Source organism: Helicoverpa armigera, chromosome 2 (genome assembly GCF_030705265.1).
Source record: "Helicoverpa armigera isolate CAAS_96S chromosome 2, ASM3070526v1, whole genome shotgun sequence".
NCBI lineage: Eukaryota > Metazoa > Arthropoda > Insecta > Lepidoptera > Noctuidae > Helicoverpa > Helicoverpa armigera.
In genome coordinates this window covers 6,255,765-6,271,188 of record NC_087121.1, presented here as the reverse complement: position 1 = coordinate 6,271,188, position 15,424 = coordinate 6,255,765, and the positions used below count along the sequence as shown (strand labels likewise).

The 15,424-nt window shown below is 34.8% G+C and overlaps 1 protein-coding gene across 1 annotated transcript; it reads right to left on the bottom strand.

The window, feature by feature from the left end:
- Positions 1-416: 416 nt before the first annotated feature.
- LOC110376715 (28 kDa heat- and acid-stable phosphoprotein) lies at positions 417-4,737 on the bottom strand. Its single transcript, XM_021335289.3, has 6 exons — positions 4,566-4,737; positions 4,231-4,321; positions 2,696-2,795; positions 1,882-2,009; positions 1,269-1,454; positions 417-897 (listed from the first exon to the last, which is right to left on the bottom strand). Exons 1-6 carry the CDS (start codon positions 4,573-4,575, stop codon positions 894-896), a joined length of 519 nt encoding a protein of 172 aa, XP_021190964.1. The 5' UTR covers positions 4,576-4,737; the 3' UTR covers positions 417-893.
- Between the last annotated feature and the right edge of the window lie 10,687 nt (positions 4,738-15,424).

Below are 15,424 nucleotides of genomic sequence, written 5' to 3'. Positions count from 1 at the left end.
GCTCATTGGTTAGATATATTCGACAGTTTTTGCTCAAGTCGTGAGAAGTAAACATCAAGACTTGTTACATACAATGAACATTTCATAAAACAACTCATATTCCGGTGGAATCAAAAATAATTATGTAGACATCATACCCTTCATTATTACATACTTTACGTTATATATAAATTTAAATTTACATATCAGCTATTTATGTTAACGACATTTCATTGCGAAATCAATATAATATTGCTGTTAAAATAATTCATTGAAACTTTAACATTGACGGAATTAAGTATTTATGGCATATAATACATAAGTAATATGATATCATGATAGCTTAATAAATGTCTACATTTTGATGGCATGCAAAGGAGTTATGATCTTGGTGTCATCATGCCAGGACGTCGTCACTCGTCAATAAAACACCATAGTATATGCATCTGATACAGCGATATTGCCTTTATTCAATGTAGACATTTATAAATCATTTCATTAAAATAATGCTGCTCACATCATGACGTAAAATATAACATTTAATTTACCTAGTTATATAAAAACAACAAGACTACATGAACATTCACCACTTTGGTGTAACACTTGATTTTCAGTATTCAATTTTTGACCCAGAATTTGTTGACCAGTCACTTTGATAGACAAAGCTATCTGTCCAGTCATAAGAAGAAACAATTAGATTTCACACAATTAGAAGTATGTCACAGCTAGGAAAGCTTCACAAAATCAGAGATGTAGAAATATATTATGCATTACACATGAACAAACAATTCCATATGCAAATAATTGTATAAGATAAGATCACAATATTCAATAGGAGTGTGTTTCGGAAAGCCACCTAGCCTGAGATTATGAGCATGCGAAACAGCGAAACGGCACCTCGTCACCTCATTAGTCTACCTGCAATCAATAATCAAACAATTTAATTAAAATACATCCAAAACTTAAGTTTAACATAGACAGGTTTTCACGGTACGCAGTACCTACTCAGCTGCAATAATTTAGACTGGAAGCCAGCTCTAATTTTTGTTGTTCGAGAGCTCCCTGAAATATCATTTATTCTAGTTATCATTTTTTTGTTGTGATTTTGAACTGTCTTACTATCATGGTTCGTGATAGACAGATGGTGTCTGGTGATAGATGGATGGACAGACAGATAAAAAACTTAGATTTAAATGGTCCTGATCGTAAAAATGGTCACTGTGCATAACAGCGACTAGAGTCGTGTTCCTCGCCACTACAAAGTATGTCGAATATAAAATCTATGTTACCTTTTCTTAGGTGTTTCATCCTTAGCTTTCTTCTCAGCCTCCCTGCGTTTAGCGGCCTCCTCCCGCTGTTGGCGGATGATGGCCAGCCTCGCGAGGTCGGCTCGCGCTTGCTCGGTTTTACCCTCGGCGTGCAATTTCTGGTACGCGGCAGCTGCTCTCTGCTTTTCTATTTCTTCTCTTTCACGCCTGTAACATATAATTCAAGTGTTAATGTAATACTAAAAGTTAAAATAAAATCATTAATTTGTTTAAAAAATAATAAAATAGGATTAATATTGATTTTTCCGGTAGTTTGGAAGTGTTTGGTCAGCGGTTCCCGAAATCCGCGCGCCGTTCATATGTGATTTGAGTCGATATCAAAATGATGTATCAAACCGGACACAGGTTTCGCGTCGCGAAAGTTTTCATACATTTTTATACTATGACTATTGTCACAACCAGCTTTAGTTAAATGGATTTAGTCTTTAGGAATCACAATCAGATAGCACCCTTTGCTATAAAATTGACTGTTCAAGCCTCAAGAAATCCCAAAACAAATTGTTAAAAAAATGTAATGGAATTTTAATTGAATGTTTTTTTATTTAATTCAACTACATTATTTTTAAGATCATACCTTGATAATTGAGGTTTCTCTCCTTCACCTAGATTGTCCAAGTTGTTCAATTTCTTGTTTTTCTTCACTACACGGTTGGGATTTTCTACTTCAATGAGGCCAGACACACCCTTGGCTTTGGATGGTCTCTGAAACATTAACATGTTAAGTTTTTAACAGGAATGGAACAAAAACACAACAGAACTTTTAGCTACACTACACATATGACACACACAACACTGTTTAACTCTTCTCTAATAATATGATGATGTCTTAGCCAATTGTCAACCACAGCTGATCTTATATGAGGAGATCAGCAACCCAGGCATAGATCATGAGACCCCATGCACAGCAGCCAAGCTACGCAATAGGGTAGTTTCCAGGGTCGAAATAATGAAATAATATTTAGTCCGCTTTTTAGATAATCAAAAAATATTGGATGCGTATTTTTTCTTTTTTTAATTAAACATAAAATGACAAAGATAATAAAAATTAAACGCTTCAAAAATTAGGAGTGGGGGCCTTTTACGTCACAGTGTCCTGAAAATTGTAGCAACTTGTGACGTCACACTCAACTTTAACAAGCTATATCTTAACAAGTTCTGATCCAATTTAAAAAAGAAAAAATACGTATCGCTTAATTTTGGACAATCTACAAGACGGACTAATTATTATTTTTTAGGAAACTAGCCTATTACTTAATGAATGAGGTAGTGTCTGCCATAGTATTAATGCAGACAATATCATGAATTTTATAATAAGCCCATACAAACACACAGGACGACAACAATGGAAGCAGCAAGTCAAGTCTAAACAACATACAAAACATATTTACATCATCATCCGAGTCACTATCCTCATCGCTGCCGGAGCCAGACTTCTCTTCCTCAGATTCTTCTTCACTGGAGCTCTCTTTCCCATGCTCTTTTCTCCATCTGTAATTGATATGACATTTCACTTTAGTTACAGTTTACAAAATATTATCTTGAGGTATAAAACAGTCATGTTTGTTCAAGCACTTAGATATAATAATATGTAACTAGAAGAGAACAGCTGGATGATTTATTCTGACTTACGATTTCTCTGCTTCCAGAAAATAAAAATTTTATTTTCTACCTATTTCATCAATACCTAAATTTTTGTCAAGCTATATCGTTTTTTTTAGTATTATAATTTTATTTATTTTAAATTTTAAAATACTTATTTACAAATTTTCATAGTTATATAAGGTAACATAGCAAGAGAAGTTCACATCATTATCATATCGCAGAATCATGAAGTGTTGAGTCCAAGATTACAAATTTCTTAAATATCAACTATCAGGATTACTCAATAGAATTATTATTAGAATGATGGTCATGATTTCAGCATGATTTGAGTCATAGGTAAAGAACCACCTTGTGCCCAAAGAAATGATTCATTTTGCTGTGGATGGCAATGTTTGATGTTTATTCTATGAGCCTGTCAAAAATGCACAATCCGTAAGAAACAAATTGATTCATTTCATAGGAACCAAGCATTTAAGTAAGTAAAAATAGAATATAAAAAGAATAAAAGAAATGTATCTGATTAACATTGTTGAAGTTTCTTACAGGGATTCTATAGTCTGTTTTTTAATCTCGTAGACTAAATTGACACTTGCAAAATGTCAAACTTTCTAATAATTTTGCTAGCTCTGTGGTGCAGTGTTGTACTTACGATACCGGTTCGTTGAATCGTAACTTTTTATCTATAATAGACGAATTTAATATTCATTCAAAGTTTTATATTTAAAATTCACATACGTACACATGGCTGTACGACGTGCTACAAACTGCCAGGGATATCTGACCACGCAAAGCCATGCGTAATCATCAAAGATAAGCCCATTATTTCAGGATGACTTATTGTAAAAAGTTACGATTCAACGAACCGGTATCGTAAGTACAACACAGCACCACAGAGCTAGCAAAATTATTAGAAAGTTTGACATTTTGCAAGTGTCAATTTAGTCTATGAGATTAAAAAACAGACTATACTAAGTTCCTTTTCACTATCACATAATAAAATAATTACATTGTTTCAATGACAGACTGTTATTGTAAGATATGAATGCACACACACAACCCTGATATAGTTGTTTACAATGCAGTTAGCAAATAACTATTTAAAAATACACTATGGAAATTCAAGTGAATGACCTTAAACATAAAATTTTAACCATAATATTGCAATTTTATCAGATGATAATTTATTGTAAGGTAATAACAGTTTACCTGCAAGGAACTAGACTAATGTAAACTATCTTTTGTATACCCTTTGTCGTCGAGTCTATGAGTCGCGTAATTAACGCATCATAGACAAATCACTAATAGTTAATGAGCCACTCACTTTTGCTTCTGTTCTTCTTGTTTCCGCTGCTCTTCCAACTCCTCTGGGCTCGTGAACTTGCGGTTACGGCCCTTGTGATTCGTGAACTTACCTGTAACATTCCACAAACAAAATATTCGTCATAAAGGTTAGGCCAACTAAACAATCAATAATATTGTAGAAGACATTGTATGCATACTATTGCTACGACATGTAGTATCATTATGAACAATTCAATAATTTTTTAATTTATTTAAAACTGCGCTGCAATGAATAATGAGGAATTTTTGATAAAAGCACATTCTCATAACATTGGACGACATTGAGAAAAAACAACACGTATACAATCAACTTACCGCGTGGCATGATTGAGTGTATGAATTAATGAATGTTTTAAGTGACTAAAGATTATGTTATGAATTGCAGTTTTATTCTTTGAAGGAAATTAGTAAGCAAAATACTAATAAAAATCGGATAAATTTAGCGTTGACGTCTCGTCGGAACCGGAATTCGAAATCGAAACGTAGTATAGATAATAAAAATCAAATGTTGCCATATTAAATAAAGCAATACTTTAGTCGATTTTATAACCACGCCCTGAAATTATTTATTTTGTGTCATGTGTAAATAACATCAAAATTATGAATGTAATCTGTATTCTCTACTGTCTCGGAAGGACTTGTTAGGAAAGTCAAAGATTATCACAAGTCTGAAAGATTATTTTTTCTTTCTTAATGTTTGTTTTAAAGAACTGTCGGAGTTGATGTATATTATTAGACGAAATAAGATCACGCCTCATTTCAGACTTTAAGTCTGGGTAAAGTATAAGCTCATCATGGCATCCTCTACAAGTTCTGGCCTTATTGAGTCGTTCTTTGCTTTCAAATTGTTCATATAATAGCAATCCTACTGGGACGAAGTAGTCTACTATATGAAGTAGGCATACATGAAGCGAAAATAATCGACTAAAATATTATTTATTATTTGGCAACATCGTATAAATAATCCAGATAATAAAACCCAGCACAAACATGAACTTTTGTTTTTAGGTATTAAAATAATCCTATTCATTACTGGATTTCTTATTAATATTTTATACACATTAACATAATTAAATATTTCATGCAATAATACTTAACTTTTATTTCAATTTAAGTTATGGACGTTAACGCCATCTATTGATAAATTTGATCTTTCTAATTAAACCCACTGCCCGAAGGAGGTTCTCAATTCGGATATATTTCATCTCAATACGCACATTCTTTTATACTTGAGACTTTACCTAATACATCCTCTAGGAGCAAGTAAAGTGGCACTTACCGCACTATTGAAAACATTTCGAGCTTGTTTTGAACTCGAAACAATTTATGTTTCTCAAAATGGTTTCGAATTAAACCAAAAAACTTTATTCAGATAAAAAAGGACATTTATTATGGTTTCAAACTTTAATTTTAATAAAGACACATTTGTATCCCTAGATAGATTATATTACCTATTTTACTACGATTATGGCTACTTTATTAGTTAAGCAGACAATAAATATCGGAGTTCTTATTAAAAAAGAAAACATTCGAAAATCATCACCATCAAATCATTTTCATAATAAGCTGTTTTGAAGAGTGTCTTTGCCAATCCGTCGACTAGCATGAAAAGCCCGGGAAAGTAACAAAAACAAGCACATTTTGACATTTCAGTTACTTAAGTACTTTTTGCGAAAAATATAGGTCTTCATATTAGGTTAATTGTTGTGAAGTGGATTTTTTAAAATTTTGCGTTACTTAATAAAGTGTAAGTAAGCCTTTTATTATTCTCAGTTACTTGACACTTCCTTTCTATACTTAGCAGCTTTAGAGCCATTTACTTGTTTGTTTAGACGGACTAATCGCAGGAATTGATATGCGATTTGAAAACAATATTTTATCAATATAATCTCTCCGAAGCTGGTCTGTAAGACCTACAAAGCTTTTGCGCTAACTGTGACCGCACCCTAAACGTTTTGCGAAGCCGAGGTCATTGACATGCGTTTAAGTGCGCCTCAGAGCCTTATCAATTTGATTAATGCGCTCCGTTTACCATCAGCCGTTAAACAAAACTGCCACCATTATAAACAATCCTATATAGGTCAAGTGTGTGGTCAAAACATTTTTCTTTTATCACTTTTTTGCCGTCAACTTTTGGGTCACATGTGACCCGGTAAAAATAAATTATGGGCATGTTTACAAGAGGATACAACCATTTTAGGTACTTATAGCTTTTGATTTGCGATGTGGAAAGTACCTACTTACCTTTTTGATTTAACTACTGAACCATTTTCAAAAAAAGGTTACATCCGAGACCAGTACCTACTACTTAATTACCTACATGAAGGAAAAGCTATTTCTTTTCTTTAGTAAATAATAATGATGAAGCTCTTTCTCACAGGCTTTAGAGAAAGATAGCTTGATCATTTACCCAACTAGCAAAATTCTCCTATAGCAATTGACTAATAAGATTACACGCCTTATAGAAATCTAGTAGACGCATTAACTTAGGCCACTGATCCTGCTAAAGCATCTTTTAAGATGATTTGCACTACAAGTACTTTCGACCGTATAGTTTAGTTTTATAAATGTCAATAGGATTATTTTACACGACTCTTACTAGAGCAGTCAGTCAGGATCAGTCTTATAAATGCAAGTTATAAAAGTTATTAGCAAAGTGTGACTTTTGATCCGATAATCGCATTTAGTAAGATTGTTTTATCTTGTTAACGTCTTGTTTCATTCTTCTATAAGACATGCACTTCCTATAAATGCCACAGATAAAGCTGCTAGAGGTAAAGATATTATAGAACAATTTTATCTTAGTCGTGACCCTTAACGGATTCTTAGCAGCAAGCTAGCATAGCCTCTGATTTTTATAAGTAAGGAACCTTGAAACTTAAATATGGTGGCGTAGGTATGTCATGTAAGCGTCTTAACTTAGATTAAAAGTCATATAAAGGTTCTGATAAATGCAATGTAATGGCGCCCTATGTAGGACAGGTATTTATTAATTTATTACTGAATTAACAAATAATGAAAATGTTAAATTTTGAAGGCGTATGAAGATATGTTTATTATCGTCTAACATTTAATCAATAAAATTATTTTCGCAAGTTGTGTAGGCACTCTTTACGAAACAGGCACACGACAAATGTTACATAATGACAAACCTTATTATAATGTGACTTTACTTATATTTTGAAAATAAAAGAGGATTCAATGTCATGCACAAGCACAGTACAATGAATTAACGAAAAAAGAACGAATGATCGACTGAATGAATCTACTAATGATATTACGCTGATCACTGTAGGACCAATTACTCTAGTAGCGGCACGCGCCAGATCATAAAAGGACCAATCGCTCTTTTTGGATGCATTTACCGGATTTTTATAGGTCAAATATGTTTTGTTAAAGCACTTGATAAGGTAATTATAAAATCAAATAGCACTTTACCGGATTATAACAAAGCGACTATAGGGCGAAATAGTCCAATAAACTGCGCCCAAATGCGGCTATATTATCGTTTACAGGATTTCTATAGGATTAAAAAATACGTGCTCCTAGGATAATTACAGGGCTACATTTTGCTACTTGGGTTAGTCCCTATATGCGTCTACGAACAATTAAATTCTAAGAGTAGGTATCTTCCTAGGATAATGCCTGTGGTAATAAGCTGATTCTGATCAAGACCTATCTACCTAAAGACACGTGTGGCACGAAAGTCTATAGCTTTTTCTCGTGCCTTGATATACCTAATATATTATGGAGCCACAAAAAGTTAATGTCATCATGTGGTCTCATCTAGGATACTTCAAGGCATGCAGACAGAATGTAGTAAAATTACAAGCTTGGTAAGGGTTATTTTATTATAACCCTTTATTACCATGTTGTTGAAGCTGTTTAAGACTTACCTACTGTCGTACCAAATTGTCCTCTTCGATCACAATGTGACGTCAAGGTCCCAAAACAAAAGACTGCTACCATAAAAGTAATTATCCTATAATATCCTGTTATAGAAACTAAACACGAATCATTCACCTCGATTGAGAGGTTATTGCCGAGTCAAGGCTGATCAGCACCTTACTATGTACGACACGGCCGACACACAAACCTAATGTTTTTGACGAATTGTAAACTGTGACTCATAGTGTACTTAAATACTTTTTATGTAGGTAAACAATACTTACCTTTGAACCACTTATCCGACACAATGGGAAAGAAACTTAGCGATTCCGCGAATATCTATTACCTACATTGAGGAGCTCGAAAACAATACGGAACGCGTATTTACAGAGTGTACATAGCCAAAACGCATCCATAGGAAACTGCTCGCTGATATTTTGTAATGCTGTTTTTTAATTTGTGATTTCAAAGTATACACGAATTTTGCGTACTGCTCGAGTATAATTCGTAGCTGAGACGTGCACATGCATCTTTCCAATTTATACACGGTCAAATTTAACTATACAAAATTAATATTAGGTAAAGCATTAAATAAAAAAGGCTTTTGAATCGGAATTTGTCTATTAAAAATGGGTGCTAATTAAACAGGCTTCTTTTTAATATCATTACTCGCCCCCAAAAATGTATGTTGCCTTCTAAATTACTAAGTCAGCCGCAATTAATGAGCATCTAAATAATACTATCTCAGCCACTAGTTATCTTCTAAGTAAACCACTCTAAATACAACTCAGCATGATGGTTATTTTTTAGCATCTAAATTTGTAGCATGCATTCTAACAGTAAACTTCTAAAATACTATTAATTGACACCATAAAATATATTTAATTAGCTTCTAATTTTTTAACTCAGTACGTTTAAAAGGAAAACAAGCAACATGCAGCAAGCATCGCTTCTGTCACGGCTCCGGTGCTGCGGGACTCCGGCGGTCCCTTGCGAGCTGAGCCGCAGGTAGTTTTAACGCTCCGCCGGCCAGCCTCAGCCGCGGCGGTGAGCGTGAAAACCATCTGCGACGATATCGAGATCTCGCCCCTCCGCGCCTACGCGGTTTTGAATTGCACTCTAGGGGTAGGGCAGACAAGACTACGTGGAGTCGGTTTTGCAGCGATTCGTTTTCGTCACTAACTTCAATTTTTAATATAATGTTTTTTAATTGAAAGTTATAAATGGCAATATACTAAAAACGAGGCCGAGTTAGTAAATTAGATGACAATGTATAAATAATGTTGTAAAATTAGAAGCTTAATCATGTGTTCATTAAATATGTTTGTGGCTACACTTATATTTCCCATAAAAAATCTACTTGTTTTTGTTTTTGTCTTGTAGTGTTATTAGCTCATATTTAAGCGGCAGAATGCAATGTGTTGACGTTAATGGTGTCAAATCTTCCAATCTACCCGTTTGTTTGGGCGTACCGCAAGGCTCGATTCTGGGGCCATTTTTATTTCTTGTGTACATTAATGACTTGCCATATTATTTAAAATCATTGTGTGATGTAGTTTTGTTTGCTGATGACACGTCTCTAATTTTTAAAGTTGATAGGAATAGAGTAGATTTTGATGACGTGAATTCGTGTCTGTCGTTAGTAACGCACTGGTTCACAGCCAATAATTTAGTTTTGAATGCGAAGAAAACCAAATGTATTAAATTTGCTTTGCCAAACGTGAAAAATCTCGGCCCCAGTGTAGTTTTAAACAATGAGGAAATTGAAACGGTCCAAGCTACCACTTTTCTAGGAATAACTGTAGACTCCAAAATTCAATGGGGTGAGCATATAACTGGCCTCACGAATAGACTAAGCTCTGCTGCGTACGCTGTCAGAAAGGTAAGAGCTCTCACCGATGTAGCCACGGCGCGTTTAGTGTACTTCAGTTATTTCCACAGTGTTATGTCTTACGGAATTCTTATGTGGGGCAATGCTGCCGACATAGAAAATGTCTTCGTGTTACAGAAGCGTGCTATCCGTGCTATATACCGACTAGGTACTAGAGTCTCCCTAAGGGAAAGGTTTAAGGATATTGGTGTTCTGACTGTGGCGTCTCAATATATTTATGCCAATATAATATATGTAAGGCAAAACATAGAGTTATTTAGTAAAAAGAGTGACGTGCACAATTTCAATACTAGAAATAAACATAAATTAACCGCATCCAACTATCGATTGCATAAAGTGCACGGTTCGTTTGTGGGCCTTTGTATACGCATTTATAATAGAATCCCAGTTCATTTGCTAGAACTAACGGACAGTTCTTTTAAAATCAAAATTAAGGATATTCTGATTAAAAAGGCGTATTATAACATTAATGATTATTTCACAGATACACGCAGATGGCAGCTCTGAAGTGGACAACAAGTGTTTTGTATATATATATATATATTTTGTGACTAATATTGAATTGAATTGTATAATTGTAATTTAATTATAATTAAATTGTAATAGACAGCTGTGTTGCTGGGAAGTTTGTTCTTCACCACTTCTTCTTCCCAGCCATAACACTAGGAAGTGGTGAAAGGGGGGCGTTTTGGGGGTGCTGTCAGTTTGTATTTTTTTGACGTGAAAAAGTGCTAGAATCTAGCCTATTTTCAATAAACGATTTTGACTTTGACTTTGACTTTGACTTTAAAAAATATACAAAAAAAAAATGAATTTACAAGCATTATTAATATTTAAACTAACATTAAATGCTAGGTCGAGTCGAATAGATTGGAATCGTAAAGTTTTTCGCGCCTATTCCAGTGTATACACGATTAGTTTGCATGCGGACTAGCACTGTATATTATGGAACAAAGCAAGTTACTTTGGCCACTACAAAATATATGCGAGTATTTGCGTACTGCTGCTGTATACATCGGAAGACTTTGTAAAAAAAGTGAATTCCAATCTATTCGCGACTAGTTTCACACGCTTGCGTACTAGCCATGTATATACTGTAAATACGCATACGGAACTGTAAGTAGTACGTACTTGGGGATGTGTATGCGCAGCCTAGATTGATTGTTTGTAATGGTTAGTCGCGTTACACATGGCGAAGGCTGTACTGGCTACAACAGCAGGAAACACATTGATATAGGCACCCTTGCATCTCTCTTGTCTTGACGCTGTCATGAAGCTGCCAGAGTGCTCTGATAATTTCGAATTTAATTCATAATGAAAATATTTCAACCAGGAGTTATAATAACATAGCAAAAAATATACGTTTGACTAGTCCATTCTGCGGTTGACGACAAAACCTTCTGCCATCAAGACGGTTCTTCGATCATTATTTTTAATAATTACCGGCTTCAAAATGGCGTATTTTCGCCGTAAGTCATTAACTACAGCGTCGTGGAACGTTACATTTTATAGTCACTTCAGACCTTATTCGTTGTAAGTTTTTGCGTTCATCGTAACAAATATTTTGGTAGCCCAAAGTAGGTACCATTCATAATGTATTTAAAGAGAAGAGACAAGGAAACAGATCTTAAATTATGCTGGCCACAATAGATTTTTTACATAAATATGCCATCAATAATAAAAATGCACTTTATTATGACTTAGTCACCGAGGAAAAATACACTAATAAATTAGATGTTAGCACTCGCTTAATATTAACTTAAGCCATTGAGCGTGAAGTAAGTAAACATCTTAGAGATGCGTTATTGCGTGTAAAAAAGATGCAAAAAGGGACTCTTGTGGGCCCACATCAGTGTCGGCAGAGTATGTGTGTCATCTGCGCTTTGAAAATAATTCTGCTCGCCGCAAATAACTTGGAATTGGATGTTTATGGACATCAAGACGAAGTTTATTTTTATAAAAAGTGGGGTTTATTTATCCCTACACATTGCTCTTTCTTCTAGAATAACAGTGTTGATACATTGTTGTTTCAGAAAAGACATGCACGTGAATGCGATTAGATCTATGCAAACTAGACCAATTTCCTATTAGAACGTTTAGGGAAGCGGGCCTGCAAGAATGTGTTAAATAAGGAAAAATTACGAATACCTAATGCACTATGCCAAAATGATCCTTTTAAGGTCAGAGCCTCGAGGACATTTAGGCGGCAAAAACAGAATGAAAAATTACCAATATTTAATATAAAAACGTTCACATGAAAAATCGGTTTGACCCTTTAAAGGTATACTGTACACCGCGATATCATATTCGGTTACCGTTCAACAAAGATATGACAAATTGCTTTCAATTAAGAGAAAAATAATAAAGTGTTTAATGTAGGTCCGATTTAAGTAGGTGCGTGTTTTTGTGCACGATCGTGCGACTCGCGAAAATGCAGATTACGACGACATTATCGCATAACGGTTTGTCGTATAAAACGTTCATCTTTTAAAGTATACGTCACGGAAGTTTCTTATGCTATCTGTTACGTTGGCCAAAGTGATTTTTAATCCTTAAAAAAAATGACAGCTCGTGCCTCCGAGGTTACGTGTTTGGTATTCTACGGGTGCTAAGTTGGCCAAAAATATGCAGATAATTTGATGTTTCTATTTTAAATCTTTAATTAAAGAAAATGAAGGATGGTATCTAATTTGTCAACCGCGTTGTAACGGGAGTGTGGCATCGGAACTTACTTATCTTGGCGATTTAGTCATCAGTCCAAATCTAAATCTTATTTTTACGTTTCACTTAATGATAATAAGTTTTGGTCTTGTTTTTGTAGGAGCTTTGAATTAATTTTAGCGCAATCAAGCAGTTAACACTTAATTCTATGTAAATTATGAGATGCGATTTGTTAACATGTCACATACGGCTAATTTACTTGTTTATTCTCACATAAATAAAAGCTTCTAAGTTTATTGGGGGGTAAATAATAAAAGTGAAGAAAATATGATTTTAATGTCATAAAATATTTTTTCATCTTTTGGCTTAGCTGGCTTTAGGCCTTGGACATTTATCAAGGTCCAAATATGAACCATAGAGCATATCCGACAATAGTCAATCAATTTTCTTATCAGTAGTCATGGTCAGTAACAATGCCTATAAAGCCAAATCCTTTTTGGTCAAGTTACTTTAGGAGAGGCTGAGATGCTACTGACATTCGTAGAGAAGAGGTAGCTGGGACCTGGGAGAACGGCATAGGATATAGAAAGATATAGATTTTTTCGCCATCCGGGACGCGGGTGAAGCCGCGGGCAGAAGTTAGTCGTATTTAAATATCTTTCTAATGGTAGTTATCTATAGTTGTATTTGTTAATACATATGTTTGATTGTATCTCGTGACTATTCACTTGGTTAAAGGATGATTACAAATTACTGTTGCATGACTGGTAATCGTGTTTAGTACTGGGTCAATTGTGCGTGACGTCATACATAGGTTTAGATATTGAAGTAGGTTTCAGGAAGAAGTAGACCATATATTTAGGATCCAGTAGGATTCTGTGGGACCGGTAGTGACCGGTTAATAGATTGGCAATGCGAAACATGCGTAAAATAATTAGGTACTTATTATAAGTGGTACTAGCTATTCCAAACTTCATCCCGCACCCGGATAGAAGAAACAACATAATATTCAAAATTTAACGGAATGCAATGGAACGGATTAAGATTCGACGTGATCCTAACCCAATCCTTTTCGAATGGTAAGCGCAAAATTAGTTGCCCAATTTTGGTTTGCAAAAATTATAAACCAAAAAAGGGATTAACTTTACATTTTATTGGTACCCGGCGCCTGGATTTTCATGTTTTTCTGAGTGCATAAAAATTTATACGTTAATTAAGGAAGCAAAAATGCAAATACTTAACGGTTCCTCTGTTGTTCGATAAAAATCTCAACTTAATTAGGTAACTGTTCGATTTGGTTCTTCTCATTAGGGGATAATAAAAAATTGGGTTTTCTCAAAGGGGACACGCATGTTTAGCCAGTATTACAAAATCGGCAATACAGTCACATGCAATTATTGTGACTTTATCATCATCTGCCTAGCCTTTTCTTAACTATGTTGTGATCGGCTTCCAGTTTTACCGGATGCAGCTGAGTACCATTGTTTTACTAGGAGTGACTGTTTATCTGACCTCGTCAACCCAGTTCTCCGAGCAACCAAATACTCCTACGTAAGATTGTCACACTTAGTGACTTCTGACTACCCGTAACGACTGCCAAAGATGTTCAAATGACAGCCTTTATCCATTTAATTGTTGCCTTTATGAATTGTGTCTTTATCGATGTTGTAATAAGATCATCTAAAGCCGCGTACGCACGTACGAACAAAGGACAATGGGCGATTCCGGTCCAAATGTCCACCACGAACGAGACCTATATGGCTAGATAGCCCGTTAAATATAGATCATTTTTTGTTATGGAAGTAAAAAAAAATATAATGCCAGAAAAAAGTTATAGCAAAATCAAATTAAACATTTTATAGATTTTTTCAATTCAATTTTTCAATTACTTTTCGTGATGTTCGATTTTCATACTTTCTGTGACTTCTGACAAAATAGAATTGTTCATTATTAGAGAGAAGACACCACCAGTTACATCGAACTTTCTTAGATCCAGCAAACGCTGAGTATATTCAAGTACTTCTGGCGCCTCAATTGGTTAGTAATTCGTACATCCATCGGGCAAAAAAATATGGGATGTTTATATGCAAATGTATCTTACTCATTCTAGTTTTAGATAAAGTGCGGAAATGGAAGTGGAATAAAATAAAAAAATAATTATGACAACATACAAAAACTACCGAAAATTAAGAATACGTTTTTGGCCATAACTTTTTTTTGGCATTGTTTTTTTTTAACTTTCTTAGTAAAAGTTACTCTAAATTAAGTGGACTATTTAATTATATAGGTCTCGTTCGTGGTGGACATTTGGACCAAACTTCATACATTCTTGCCCAATCTCCTTTGTTGCGTTACATGATATGCAACAACTTGGTTCGCACGTGCGTACCACTATCGAACATCGAACACTCTGTTCGTCAAACATGTTCGCGGCGATCCTTGTAGTGTGTTCTGTATGGACGGTGTTCGAAGCGCTTTAATAACTTCACAATCGACCACTTCCAACGGCGCCGTCATGGCTACTAAGATAGAGTTCACGACTGTTGTTCGCGAACTCGACTCAAACTATGTTTGCGTTCGTGTTCGAATATGCCGTCCATACGTACGAACCAAATGTTCGGGTCTGGTGTTTGTGTTCGCTATGTTCGTGTTCGTACGTGCGTACGCGGCTTAAATCATTTAATAACCCATTTCTTTAACGTACGTATCTTATTCGAATCTCAGTAATTCCCTG